General features: G+C 56.0%; 6 protein-coding genes across 7 annotated transcripts; all 6 read left to right on the forward strand.

Moving 5' to 3' along the window:
* Positions 1–140: 140 nt before the first annotated feature.
* On the forward strand, positions 141–807 carry ABB37_03264 (putative DNA-directed RNA polymerase III subunit; the record flags this gene model as incomplete). Its single annotated transcript, XM_015800550.1, has 1 exon — positions 141–807. The coding sequence occupies exon 1, from the start codon at positions 319–321 to the stop codon at positions 805–807; it is 489 nt and encodes a 162-aa protein (XP_015660557.1). The 5' UTR covers positions 141–318.
* A 768-nt stretch (positions 808–1575) lies between these two features.
* Positions 1576–2957, forward strand: ABB37_03265 (putative ubiquitin-conjugating enzyme e2; the record flags this gene model as incomplete). Its single annotated transcript, XM_015800551.1, has 1 exon — positions 1576–2957. Exon 1 carries the CDS (start codon positions 1959–1961, stop codon positions 2955–2957), a length of 999 nt encoding a protein of 332 aa, XP_015660558.1. The 5' UTR covers positions 1576–1958.
* Positions 2958–3739: 782 nt separating this feature from the next.
* Positions 3740–4259, forward strand: ABB37_03266 (putative mitochondrial hypothetical protein; the record flags this gene model as incomplete). The annotated part of the gene is made up of 1 exon (XM_015800552.1): positions 3740–4259. The coding sequence occupies exon 1, from the start codon at positions 3894–3896 to the stop codon at positions 4257–4259; it is 366 nt and encodes a 121-aa protein (XP_015660559.1). The 5' UTR covers positions 3740–3893.
* Positions 4260–5557: 1298 nt separating this feature from the next.
* Positions 5558–7660, forward strand: ABB37_03267 (hypothetical protein; the record flags this gene model as incomplete). The annotated part of the gene is made up of 1 exon (XM_015800553.1): positions 5558–7660. The coding sequence occupies one exon, from the start codon at positions 5558–5560 to the stop codon at positions 7658–7660; it is 2103 nt and encodes a 700-aa protein (XP_015660560.1).
* A 362-nt stretch (positions 7661–8022) lies between these two features.
* On the forward strand, positions 8023–8378 carry ABB37_03268 (putative mitochondrial hypothetical protein; the record flags this gene model as incomplete). Of its 2 annotated transcripts, none has more annotated exons than XM_015800554.1 (1): positions 8023–8378. In XM_015800554.1, exon 1 carries the CDS (start codon positions 8055–8057, stop codon positions 8376–8378), a length of 324 nt encoding a protein of 107 aa, XP_015660561.1. In that variant the 5' UTR covers positions 8023–8054. The 2 variants fall into 2 exon arrangements, with proteins under 2 accessions (XP_015660561.1, XP_015660562.1); XM_015800555.1 differs by having other exon boundaries at positions 8029–8378.
* Positions 8379–9217: 839 nt separating this feature from the next.
* On the forward strand, positions 9218–13242 carry ABB37_03269 (putative serine/threonine-protein kinase; the record flags this gene model as incomplete). Its single annotated transcript, XM_015800556.1, has 1 exon — positions 9218–13242. Exon 1 carries the CDS (start codon positions 10171–10173, stop codon positions 13240–13242), a length of 3072 nt encoding a protein of 1023 aa, XP_015660563.1. The 5' UTR covers positions 9218–10170.
* Positions 13243–13908: the final 666 nt, after the last annotated feature.

The raw sequence follows: 13908 nt of genomic DNA on the forward strand, positions 1-13908 counted from the left end.
ACCAACCCATCTCTAGCTTTCTGCAGCAAACGGAGGCCCTCTCCTGCGTACCCATGCGATTCGCTTCCTCAGCTCTGCGCTCTCCTCCTTCACTGTACTCCTTTCTCAATTTTTCACCTGCGCTTTGTGACGCACCAAAAAGTCGGTAAAGCAATAATATCGAAGGTGCACCCTGCCGCTTCATCCGAAAGGCGTCGGCGTGGGCTGTTGCGTCCCCCAAACTAAATCAATCACCATCACCACAGCTCATCAAACCCCACCTCCCTTCCTTCCTTTAAATATCCTTTTAGAACGTCTTCGGCCGGGTACAAACACGAAATGTCTGATCATGACGACGAGGACGACCGCCTTAGCCTCAACCTCGGCGATGACCGCGACGAGGAGGACAGCGGCAGCGACGTGAACCGCCACGACGGCGAGGAGCAGGATGAGGAGTCGGAGGAGGCTGAGGGGCAGCTGCCGGAGGACGTGGCCGCAAACGTTATTTTGTCCGGCAACGCACAAGCCGCCAAAGGGGCGCGGGCACGCAGCGTTAACGAGCGCGTGACGACGGCGGTGATGACCAAGTACGAGCGAGCTCGCGTGCTAGGCACCCGCGCCTTGCAAATCAGCATGAACGCCCCAGTGGCGGTTGCGCTGGAGGGCGAGACGGACCCGCTGACGATTGCCGTGAAGGAGCTGCGCGAGCGCCTGACACCGCTGATTATTCGTCGTGTGCTGCCCGACAACACGTATGAGGACTGGAGCGTTAGTGAGCTGCTTGTCGACTTTGATCGTCCTGCCGATGAGCGCTACACCAACATTTGAACCGGTTACTTTGCTCTCTCTCTCTCTCTCTGTGTGTATGTTGTGCTTTCGTGCGGGTTCGGGGAATGCCTTAGGCGACCGCGACGGCGAAACCACCTCGACATCGTTCGACATTCCGTTACTTCTAGTAAAAAGCACGCACGCACGCAAATGCTGCCTCCCGCTCCACTTACCTTGCCTGCTGGGTGGAGCGCGGAAAGAATGAAGGGGCTGGTTGACCTACAAGTGCCGCGGCTGTTGTATTTGCGGTTCGGTTTTTATTTTATTTTCCTTTGTGGGATTGTGTATGTTTGCCAAGCTTTAATAATAACGACGACAAAATGACGCAAACATGCAAAGCTCAATGAGAGGCGTAATCATGAAATGAATGAGCGCAAAGGAATTATTCACGCTACAAGAACGACGCACCTTCCCCCCCCTCTTTTTGTTTTCTCGAAAGATGTCTCGCTTGCCATACGAAGCTGTTGATGGAAGGGAGCAATTCTTCTTCTTCAAAACAAAAAATAATTTGGCACGGCGGGTCTGCAGAGACCAGCTGCATCTCTGAAGCGAAGTGCGTGCTGCCGTAATTTCTCGCATTCGCGCCCATTTCTAGAACTGTCTCGTTCACTTTTTGTGTTTTTTTTTTTTCGCTGCTCCTCATCTTCCACCTCTTCTTCGCCTTCTGCGGTTGCGATCTGTGTGTCTGCCGTGGCCAACCTACTAAAACTACACTACAATACGGCCTTTTTTTTCTTTGCTTCTCTTTCCTCCCACTTTGTCTGACGCAGCACGCACCGACAGCAATTCTCTTGCGTTCGTACATTTTTTTTCTTTCACTCAAACATATACAATTGTTTACTGGCTTTGTGCTTCTTTTTCTTTTCTTTCTGTTTTCTCCTTAATTTGTTTCCACGCCTCCTCGGTGTCGCTAGTTCATTGCACTTCGCCATCATTGACCCGGTGCGTCACTGCGACTGAAGACGATTTTCTTGTTGCTTGCACTCTTCTCTTTCTTCACCCCTTTACTTTAGTGGTCGGTTTTCTTTGTGTGTGTGTGCGGTCCCCTCCGTCACTTGTTGGCAGCTTTCATCAGCACCCTTGGCCCGCCCAAGGGGCACCTCCTCGAACATTTACCCTCCCCCCACCCCCCTCCCCGCCTAGCTTATAACATGTCCAGTCCCACTGCACAGTGCATCAAGCGGCTTCAGACGGAGCTACGCAAGCTCGCCATGGAGAAAGACCTCCCCTTCAAAGTTGGAGCTGACCCGCAAAACATGCTTCGCTGCTATTTCGTCGTGGACGGCCCGGAAGGGACGCCGTACGCGGGCGGGCGCTACGTGGGCCTGCTCGGGATTCCGCCAGACTACCCCTTTAAGCCGCCGAGTGTGCAAATGTGTACCCCAAGTGGACGCTTCAAGACGGGGATGCCGATTTGCCTCTCGAACAGCTCCTACCATCCGGAGCAGTGGTCGCCGCTGTGGGGACTGCGCACCATCTTAATCGCCCTCGTGTCCTTCTTCGCGTCTGAGGAGGCCACAACAGGTTCGACGGAGAGCAGCCAGGAGGACCGGCGCAAGTACGCGGCGAGCAGCCGACAGTTCAACGTGGAGCGCATCAAGGCGGTGTACCAGCGCGTGCTGCCGGAGGCCTATGCGAAGGATGTGACCTACTTGGAGGAGCAAAGGCAGCAAGAGCATCAAGGGCTGGCGGGCGGGCACACGCCCCGATCTGATAGCACCAGCGGAAGCAGCGACTCGGAGGAGGGAGATGACGTGGGCCGCGGCAGAGGCCCGGCAGCGCAGAGAGGTCCGCAGCGTTCAACACCTTTAGTGACTGCTGAGGTCGGGACGGCAGGACAGGAACAGGGCAACGGCAACTCCAACAAAGAAGGTAGCGAGGACGCTGGAAAGCCTGAGGAGGATTCAACAACAGCCAACGGTGAAGCCAAAGAGGTAGCAGCAGCGGAAGAGAAACCGCTCAATGCGGAACCACTCAAGCGGCATCATCGCCACCACGCCCGTCATCGCACATTCGCCGGTGAGGAACGCGGTGGCACGGTGATGGGGCTGGGTGGTGTGCCGTGGCGCCGGTGGGTGTCGTTAGCGGTTTTGGTCGCCGTGGGTTTGGTGCTGGTGGAGCAGCTGCGATGGGGCTTTGTGCGGATGTAGTGTGCACAGGTTCGAACGCTCCTTGTTCCCCTTCTCTTTTTTGTTGTTGTTGACGAGCGTCTATGACAAATGCAAAAGCGCTCAGGAGGACGAAACAGAGTTGAAAAGATCGAGGCGTTGTGCGCCGCTGATTGAGCTGCGCATCGCAAGCAGCATTGAGTTTCGCCTGCATTTTCTTGTCTTTTTTCCTCCCTGTGTGCTTTTTTCCAATTCTTGTATGTAACTCCGAATGCCGACGTCATTGTAAATACATCCACACGCACGCACCTCAAAATTGTTGCACCTCACTTGCGATTATTACTATTACTATTCGTATCTACAACTTCGATTTTTTTATTTTTGCTTCTTCTTCTTCTTGAATTGTTGTCACCCTGAGCGTTGATAAGTATTTGTTTTTGGTTGCACCGTAACAACTTCTCACTCTCTGTTGTTATGCGTGCTTACTCTGTAAGGCAAAAGGGGAAAGAAGGCAACGAACGGGGACCAATCTGCGTGACCGCCCGTGGCGCTTGCGCCTCCCTCTTGGCTCACGCAACGGCTCTTTCGATTTTGAATGGTGCCTTTTTTTTGCAGTGACAAAGGGGATACACCAATGCCACCGGCTTTCCATTTATTCACGTGACCTATCGAATGCGGGGGTTAGCCGTTTCCGGCAGCGGAAGATGAATGCCGTAACGCTCGCTGACCGATGTCTTTACCAACTTTCATCTCCATCTCTGTCTCTTGACTTCAACAACAACAATGACAACACTCGCCAAAAACAAATAAACATACAAAAAAACAGATTGCAGAGGAACGATTTCTTTTTCTTTTTTTCTCGCTCCGCTGCCGATCGTTTCACGCGCTTTAAGTACCCTTCTCCCCCCTCTCTCTCTCTTTGCGAGTAATTAGTACCGCAAAGCCTTCCACTCTTCTCATTAACAGGAATTCCGAACGATGATGCGCCGTGTCTGCAGCAACACCGTGCGCCGCAACGGCGGAGCCATGGCGAAGCTGGCTGAGTCGAAGGCGGTGGTGCGGTCTTCCCTCACGGAATCTCGTCGCCACCTGGAGCCGATGAGCGTGTGGTACCTGGCTTCGTGGACCTGTGCCTGGTGGTACTCCTTCTTCTTCTGGATGCCCGTGCTGTGGGCGGACATGATCGTGCCGTCGTTCGTGTACAACAAGCTGCCCGTCATCCACTTTATTCAGGAGAAGCGCGCCGAGCAGAAGCTGCGCCGTGTGCTGGATGAGACCTACACCCAATGGAACACGGAGTTGGACGCGTCGCACATTACCGATGCCATCTCTCGCACCTTCTAAGCAGTTAACCGAACTGACTCGAAAAGCGAGGTGATGCTGGCCGAGTACAGGGTGTATGTGTGTGTTTGTGTGCGCGTGTGAGTCCGCGAAGGCCGTCGTGCTTCACAAAAGCAGCGCAACCAAAAGATGCGGAGTGAGGAACGCGAGTATCTCTGGAGAAAAGCGGCGAAGGCGAAGGGCGAAGGGAGTACATGAGTGCACGCAGCTGTGCAGCAGTGGATTCGCTTTGTCTTCCTTCTCCGGGTCATCATTCTGTGTTAGTTGTGTTCTCGTCTTTGATCCGGCTGTTATTCGAACACAACACATTCTGCCCTGTGTTTTTTTTTTCCGTCTAGTAGTTGTAGTAGCTAATCATATCCCCCAAAGTGAAGCAGGCCATACGAAAGTGGGCAGGTGCTACGTGAGGATCCTGCTCTTCGTCATTTCAAGACACCTCTGTTGCTATTCACCTGGTCAGCGTAGCCGTTGTCGTTCTCTGACTTTTCGGATACCGAGCGGATCCGTGTATCTTTTTCTCTCTTTTTTTTTGCGGGGTTGTTGCATCGTTTGCGGTCAACGGGGCGGGCGGCAGGAAAGCATCGTCGAGTTTTGTGACCGTCAAATCTTTTCTGCTAGCTGATCAGCGCTTGCTACGAAAAGACAACGGCCTCATGTTTCTGCCCTCTCCAGCTTCGCATCAACGTGTCCTCGTTCAACGCTGTTTCGCTGACTCTTACTGTCCTCCATCCTCATCGTCTCGCTGGCTTTTCTTTTTTCTTCATTGGCGCTCCATACTCTTGCCTGCTCCGTGAGCTCCTAAGTATTTATATAGCACTCGCGGCCGACGATCGAGAAAGACGGCCACATTCCCTTCTGCTAGCGTACCGGGCAGAAAACACCGTATTTTTGAAAAAAAAAAAAACAATAAAAGAAACGATAGAACGATCCAGTTCCTCGGGGCTTTTTATTGAGCCGCTTTCCTTTCCCCTGAGCGGCGCACACCTTTGGGGCTGCATCCGTAGCGTACATAGAAAGCTGCGGCGCACCTGAGCGTCCCTTCTCTTCCTTCAGCAAGTAGGGGCCCGCAGAAATAGATCCAACACGTCGCACTCAGCTTCTTTTTTTTTTTCTTCTTCTCTTCTCTGAGGTAGCGATATCCTCTCTCATAAAAAAACAAAGAACGGAACAAGCGGGGGAAATTGTCAAACATGAGTGAGAGAAACGATTGACCGAGACAGTCAACGTTCCCCTGTTTTTTTTTCTTTCTTTCCTCTTCTTCCTCGACTTTGTCTCTGCACCGCCAACTGTGAGGACGGAGGATGAACGACTACGCAGCGTGGCGCGCGCGGGCGCTGCGTGGCCCGTCACGTCTTTCACTCCCTCGCGGCGACGCCGCGGAGTTGACGGGATCAGTGCCGCCTCCACCCCCCGCACCAGAACCGCTGACGTCTTCTTTTCCAACACTCTCGCCTCCATCCCGCTCTCTGTCGGCGAGCGCGGCGCCTCCCGCATCCGCCGGCCACATCGACTGCACCGACATCGCAGCGCGGCTCTCGGAGGTCATTCAAGACATCGCAGCCACCGAGCGCGGACAGGAGAGGGCATGGCTGAATGTTCAGCCCTGTGTCCTGCACACTCTGAAACTACTCAGTACCGCGGCGCAGTCTTTTGAGGTCAGACTGCGTCAGCTGGAGAGTGCGGCGCAGCAAACGCAGGAGTGTATGACCGTGTTGGTGCGCGATCGAGAGGTGAAGGAAGAGCGATATCGACTCGACGTGGCGGCCCACAAGGCAGAGACGCAGCAGCTGTGGAAGCGCGTGCTTTTGTTAGAGGCGCAACAGCAGCCCCAGCAGCAGCAGCAGACGCGTTGTTCTCCCTCTGCTCCGCAGGCATCCTCGTCAATGATCGACAGCCGCGTTGACTCTCTACAACAGGAGCTACAAGGTGTTCAGCGGCAGTTGCAAGCACTGCAGCTGTTACCACATCCGACCGCCAAACGGCGAACGAATCGGGTCAGTCCAGCACGTGCATCTTCCTCTGTCTCCGCGTCATCCGCAGCTCCTTCAACCATGCGTGGAGACGCTGACGGCGATGTGCGCGCTGCGTCATCCTCGTCTCCTCCGACTGGCGATGCAGCGAGATCGCCTTCACCTTCACCTGTCACCCAACGCATGCTGGAAGAGGTGCATCGGCTGCGTCAACAGTGGCAGCACTTTTTGCGGACAGTGCCGCCAGCTTTGGCGCGAAGCGAAGAGGACAATGAAGACGTCGCGGATAGCGGACGGCCTCGTCCGAGCTACCCCGACCAAAGAGTTTCTACGCATCGCCGCAAGGAATACCCCCGCGCTGCAGCGATGCGCGACGAAGATGTCGGACCCCCGTTCGAGCAACGTGAGCATCCAAATAGAGTGGAGGCTCTAAGTGACATAGCAGAGTACACGCATCGAGAGCGTGAAGGGCACCATGAACGAGCGAAACACTCTCACCTGCTGGCGTCCGATGCTGACGGAGGAGAGATGGCGTTGTGTGGTACTCTTCTCCCCTCATCTGGCCGCCGTGTGCGGTGGTACTGGACCGGCGATTCACGCCGTCACCGCTTCTCCTCCATGAACGTGTCCCCCTCTTCTTCTTCGTCATCAGCACAGCGTATCCACAACGGCATGCGAAACAGCGCGAGCACCGCGTTGCCCTGGACAGAGTGGCATGCCTTCGATGGCCGCACCGACTGCTGGTACAGCCTTGGCACCTGGGCAACGCATCGACAACAGATGGAGGAGCTGCGGATGGACGCTGCGGTAGAGCTTAGTGAGGGTCAGCAGCCTCAAGGTAACTTGCGATTTGGCTGGATGGCGCGTACGTCGGAGCTGGTTGCGTGGCCACACCCGTCTTGTTTACAAGTGCAGTGCGGCGGTATTTATGAAGTGAGGATGTGCCTGGTGCACTACTGCACCTCTTGCCAGAGCAGCGCACACGACGCGGAACGACTGGACGCGCGAGAACGTGTGCTTTCACTATGGGTCGACGGTGTGGCCGTCAGTGGGCTGCGGGAGAACGTCAACCACACTCTCTTGTACGCGCCGTCGCCGGCGGCCACTTCTCCCGCACGTCGTCAACGAAGCCCGCCTTTGCCTCTTCATCCCCCGCCGCGTTCACGCAGCACGAGCGCGCCGAGGGCACAGCAGCCGTTCCGATCCTTTTCGCCATACCCCCGTGACGGCTCCCTCCCACAACACACGCACATGGAGGAGGCGTACCGTGCTCTTCAGCGACGGCCGTGCTGTGCGCCGGCACAGATGCACACACACACCATTACAGCTTGTCTCTACCTGACTGCCGGGGTGACGCTGCAGGTGCGGTGCGGCGAGCTGCACCACTCAAAAGCCATATGCGAGGCCTTCTGCGAGCTTACATACCTGGTCTAGACCAGAAAAAGCAAGGGACAAGTTCAACTGCGTAGCCGTCTGTTTTTGAATGCATTACCCCTTCACCCATCGTGTGTTGAATTATGAACTAGGTGAACCTTCAGCGAATGAGGAAGAGGACAAAGGAAGAGGAGAAAGGAAGAGGAAAAAAGAAAAACGGCGCCAACACTTGCTCCCATGAGCGGCGTTGTGTCACGTGTTGTGGTCGCCGGTGCTTCTCATGCTGGGTGTGTCTTCTCTCTCTCTCTCTACGTCTGTGCCTGAAAAAAGGTTCATGTCATGTTTTCTTCTTCTTTCGCTCTCTTCCCATTCATCTTTGTCGTATATAATTTTTTTTTTGTTCCCCTCTCCCCACAACCAACAGAACTAGATTGTAACACGCGCGCTAGCAGTCATGGGTCAGGGAAATGGCACGGCACTCGCCAAGGACACCCTTCAGGCGGAGCAGTTCCTGAAGTATCAAGAGGCGCGCCATGCGATAGTGCATCGCGCCTTTGTGAAGTGCGTTGTGCCGTCCTCGACAGGCAAGGACGACGGGTACGACTTGTCACCTGAGGAGCGCATGTGCGTGGAGGAGTTCGCAATTCTCTACGCCGGCTTTGCGAAAAAAGGCTTCATTCACTTTAGCACCCTCTACGAGCAGCATCAGCGGGACGTCTACGAGCGGGCGCGACTGGAGTACATGCAGCAGCAGGCACGTCAGGAAATCCAACGCTAAAGGTGCACAGCCAAAGGCTTAATTTCTTTTTTTCCTGTCCTGCGTTCAGTAACCCACACGTTTCGCGCGACAACGTGCAGGGAGGCAGACAGAAATCAAGGATGTGCGCACAGTGCGATTATCACTGCACGCGTTTGCATCTGCCAACACTGATGTTTGTTGATGGTAACTGACGCAACTCGAAGACCTTTTCAGTCGCGGTAGCTTGCAGCGTGTGTGTGTGTGTGTGTGTGTGTGTGGACTTGGAGGTGAAGAGCCCTGCGCTTCGTTTTTTTTCTATGGTGCGCGAGTAATTTGTTTGTTTTTCTGTGGTGTTGACCGTTGTGCGCGTTTCGTCGTATCGCGTGTTGTTCAGTGTGTGAGGGTTGCCGCTTGAACTTGCCAAGGGCAACTCCTTTTTACGTTGCCTCTGTTCTTCTATTATTTCTTTATGTTTAACGTGTTAACCTCTGTTTCACATCGATTTCTGTGCTTCTCAGAAGAACAGTAACCCCTCCAAACAATAACAATCCTAGCTTTTAGCATCGTCTCCAAGTTGAAAGCACACAGCTCTCGAGGGAATCACGAGGTGCTTTGCCTGTGCCTGCGGAGATGAGTGCTTTCCTGCAACGAGCGTAGCTTTTACAGGCGTTGGATGAGGTGTCCCCTTCGTGGTGAGCATTGACTGTTTCCACCAGCATCGCTCACAGGCAAGGTGGTCTTCCAACTGAACCGGTCGTTCTTCCTTTTCCTTCTCTCTCCACACCACCGTGCGTGTGTGTCAACTGTTTCCATTCGTGCCTCTCCCGCTGTTCTTGTCTCATCTTTTGGGTATTCTCTTGCACCTCAAACACTCACGTAGTATTCCACGCCCTTGCCAGTTTTCGTGTTGCCGCTGGCATGGGCGCCGTCATCACAGCGGGCTTCCACCCTTCTCTCTCTCTCGTTCTCCTCTTCGTCGACGCGACTTTGCACGGCCACGGCGCGCTAAACTAACACGTTGTGCAGCCGGTCCAACAGGTCGAAATAGCAAGGAGCAAAGGAAAGGAAAAATAAATAATAACAATCCGGCACAAGTTCAGTGAGCCTGCTCTTTTCTCTCCCGCCTGCTCATTACGGCAACAACGCTAGAGAAGATTCCCCAAAACGCTCTCTTTTTTCTAAATATTCCAACGGTCTTTTCTGTTGACCCGCCACTCGAACTCCTCTCTTTCTGTTGCTTCCTTTCCAGTTGAGATCACCCGTGCTTTTACAGTTTTCTTTTGCTGCTGACATTGCTTCTTCTCTGTCCCTCACTATTTGTTTGGCCGCTTCTTTTTTTTTGTTTTGTTTTACAAACAGGATTACGTGTCATCTAAACATTTCACCTTGCCCCAGTGTATACATATATATAATTCGCTTGCCTTTCATGAGAGCAGCGAATAGCCTGCGTTGGCTATTCATACAGTCACAGTCGCCACCTCCTATACTTTACAGCTGTAACATAAATCCCCTTCGCCTTTACATATATGCCATACACACCCTTCTATACATAAACTGCTTCACATAGAACTATCCTACCTCTCACCGCAAACGCGTACGCCACGTGTGTCGCCACTTTTGCTCAGGACACTCTTCCCCTTTCTCCTTGTTTTTTGCCTTCGCATTTCTTGTTTCCTCCTTCGCAAGTTGGCCCACGTCACTTTAAGCGTCGCGCATAGAATACTACGTCGTTGCTTGAGGGACTCTGCCAATCTTCTTTGTTTTTTAAAGCACGCAACATCAACACACCTGTAGCACTCTGCATTATTGTTTTTTAAGCTGCCTTGCAACGATGGAAGACGAGAGCTCCACCAAAGCCGTGACGCTTCTCCCATCTACACACACCGTGGCACCGCCGTGCGTAACACCACCACCCACCACAGCGACCATCACCGCCCCTGCTACTACTGCTAAAACTACTGCAAGCGGTTCGGCTCCCTCCTTCTCCCCTGTTTCAGTCACAAACAGCGTCGTGTTCCACCCTGCGCAGTCTACGCCGGAGGGATTTCCACAGTGTCCCCCACAATCACCACCGCCGCCGACGGAACCGTCGCAGTCGATGGCCCACGCGTTGGCATCCAACGCCGCCAGCGGCGAGTCGGACAGCAACGATGAGCAGCCCCTCTTTCAGTGCCCGCAGATGTCGACGCCGTCGCTGGTGTTGCAGGCGAGGCCGCCGTGGTGTGCGGTGAGCGTGACGCCGCCCTCTGCGCTTCGTGGCGGTGCGGGCCGTACGAGCAACGGCAATGGCGCCAACGGTCTCTTCCCTGCGTCTGCCCTTCACGCCGAGTTCGCCAGCAACTCGACAGGCCAGAGCATCTCTCTCGGCCGCGACCTCTCCAACCACCACCCTCCCACGTCCGTCCCAAAACAGCAGCGCTCGACTGGTGCGGCCACGAATACGGTGCGGTCGGCGATCCCGGTGACCTACGTGGACAGCAGCAACAGCGAGTCGATCTCCAACGCCAGCGTTGGCACCGCGGGCCGCGTGGGCGGTCTCCACGGTGGTCCGCACACTAACGCCGTCGGTGCGCACCGGTCTCTTTTCCGGTCTGTCGCCCCGGTGGGCAGCGCTGTGCCGGCGTCCCCGGTCGTCGTGGGACCCTCGCGATGGGGCCAGCGTCTGCAGGGCGACGATAGCGGCAGCGCGGTGACACCTCGCACCCCCATAACCCCCGCCCTGGCCGGAGACGCCGTGCTCGTGATGGAGCCGCCGACGCCGGCGAAGCAGCGTCGCACCATCCACATCGGTGCGACGGCGGGAGGCAGTGACGGCGGTGGCTACGCGAATTTTGGTCCGCGTCTGTCGACCACCACCACCACTTCGGCTGCCAGCACGAACCCCTACTCTTCGCTGGGTGCCTCTGCTGCAGCAGCGGTAGTTAACGGTGCTGGTGCGGCTTCTCCTCCGAAGGCACCAACCCGCACGATGGGCCTGCTGTGTCTGCCTCCAACCTCGCCTTCGCTGCCGCGCGCCACAACACCGTCCACCACCAGTGGGGCTGCCGCTGCGGCGGCTCCGTCGTTGTCCTTTAAGTTCCACAAACGCGAGGGCAGTCGCAAGCGGTCGGCAGATGTGCTGTCGCAGTTCAGCGCGCTAGACCTGGACGAGACGCCCGCGACGCCGTACGGACAGACCGTCGCGAACGGTCGCTTCAACAGCCTGGGCGGTGGAACGAACAACCACCACAGCAGCAGCGTCTTTCCCTCGCAGCCCTCCGCGTCGATGGCGGTGTTGCGCGGGGCCACCACCTTTTGTCCTGCCTCGCCGCTCATCGGCGGCTACGCGACGCCGGTGACGCTGTCGCAGCAGATCGGCGGGTCGAACACCTTCTCGCAGATGTTGCTGCACCCCTCGCAGGACGGGCTGGACATGTCCCAGGCGGACACGGAGTGCTCAAACTTTCTGGCGCGTCGTATTGTGAACGACTACAACGAGGTGCGGCTGCTGGGCCGCGGCTCCTTCGGCACCGTGTCGCTGTACAAGGAGATAAGCTCCGGTGATTACGTCGCCGTGAAGGTATCGCCGCCGCTGCGTGCGGCTGACATGGAGCGCCGCTACCGCCGTGAGCGATCCATCATGGGGATGGCGCGTGGGATGCCGCACGTGGTGCAGCTCTCCGCCGCCTGGGCAGAGGGGCGGGTGCCGCGCATGTATCTGCAGTTGGAGTACTGCCCCGGTGGTTGCCTCGCTGCCTTGGCCAGCGCGAAGCAGCGCCGCCACGAGCCGTGGGCGGAGGAGGAGGTGAAGGTGTTCCTTGTGCATATGAGCATCGCACTGGATGCGCTGCACCGCGCCAACATCGCCCACGTCGACTTCAAGCCGGACAACGTGCTGATCGACAAAAACGGCGCGTACAAGCTGTCGGACTTCGGTTGTAGTGTGCTGCTCGACGACAACGGGCGTCCGCGGGCGGAGACGCAAAACGGCTACGAGACGTCCACCTCCCCGAGCGGCAAGGCGCAACCGCAGCCGCACCTCGCCCAGCAAGGAAGGGGTGGTGGAAAGAGCGGCAACAACGCGGACAACAACGGCCATGGCAGCCCAGCGAGCAAAAAGGACGCGGCGGAGATCAACGCCGTCGTGACCGACTTCAATTGGAACGAAGTGAACGAGACGAGCACGGCGAGCGTGGACGAGGGCGACTGCCGCTACCTCTGCGCGGACATGCTGAACGAGAAGAAGTACTTCAAGGCGGGCGACATGTTCTCCCTCGGCATGTCGCTGTACGAGTTGATGTCCGGTCAGCCCCTCCCCCGCAACGGCGATCAGTTCCTCGCGCTGCGGCGGCAGGTGCCGGTGGAGATGCTGCGCCGGCGTGGGTACTCGCCTGCCCTCGTGAAGTTGGTGGCGGCGCTGCTGCACAGCGACCCCACGCAGCGGCCCACCGCGCGGCAGGTCTTGCAGTACCTCCGGCCCTCAGCCGCGGAGCTGCAGCTGCTGGCGGACCCCTCTGCGATGCAGCAATGGACAACCAGCGCGGACACCTTCACCGCCCTCCAGGAACAAAAACAGCACGAAAGTGATCAGCGCAGCGACGACACCGCCATCCCACGCGCGACCGGCGCGGCGCTGCGGTACGTGAGCGCTCTCATGGAGGGGTCGAGCTGGCTGCTGACGACGACCCAGCAAGACGTCCACCGTGCCCTTGCGAAAACCACTGCGGAGGGCGAGGATGAAGAAGGGGAGCAATACCGGCTGCCACAACAGCAGCAGCAGCAACAACAACGCGATCAACACTGTCCTCCGCTGCCGCCGCCGCACCATCACAGGTGTGATGCGCTAGAGGCAGAGATGGACGGCTTGCCCATGCTGCCCATCATGCGCGAGGAGGCGTGCACCCCTACCACGCTGAACTACTAGAGCTGTCCCTTTTTCCTTAGGCGCTCACTCGCACACTCACACACGAGCGCTAACGGTATGTGTGTGTGTGTGTGTGTGCGAGTGAGCGAAAGGAGTGTTTCTGCTTTGATATGCACCTCCCAAGTTTATTGCCGTTTGTTTTTTCTCTCTTTCTTCTTTGTATTGTTTACTAGACGTATTTGTTAAGGGAGGGATTGAAGATGCCCTCTTTCCTTTGACTTCCAATTATCTGTGTATCTTTACTGTTGATCCGTGCTTCTTCCTTTTTTTTTCTTTTGAGACCCTTTCGTATGCAATGCCTTCAACGTCGACCTTGTTCTTTTTACATAGAACTGAGAAGGGGTTTGTGCGGTGAACGCCGCGTGGGTGCGGCGCTGCCATCTCACCCTGTTGAGGTGCGCTGTGGATGTTTGTGTGTGTGTGTGTGTGTCCACACATCGAATCACAGCCATTTTAGAACTATTTTATTTCCAACCTAAAAGGAAGACAAGAAGCGTAAAAAAATATAACAATAATATAGGATCGTCAACTGCTTCCACAGGACTGTTTTGCTTGGAGTCAACTTCACGTCTCCGTCTCTTCCCGATTTCCACCCTGCGATTGATGAGGAGCCCCTTCAAAGAGAAATGCAACGTAGCTTATGCAAGCGCTGCAGCACCCGCAGGA

This window comes from Leptomonas pyrrhocoris (assembly GCF_001293395.1).
Source record: "Leptomonas pyrrhocoris isolate H10 chromosome Unknown, whole genome shotgun sequence".
NCBI lineage: Eukaryota > Euglenozoa > Kinetoplastea > Trypanosomatida > Trypanosomatidae > Leptomonas > Leptomonas pyrrhocoris.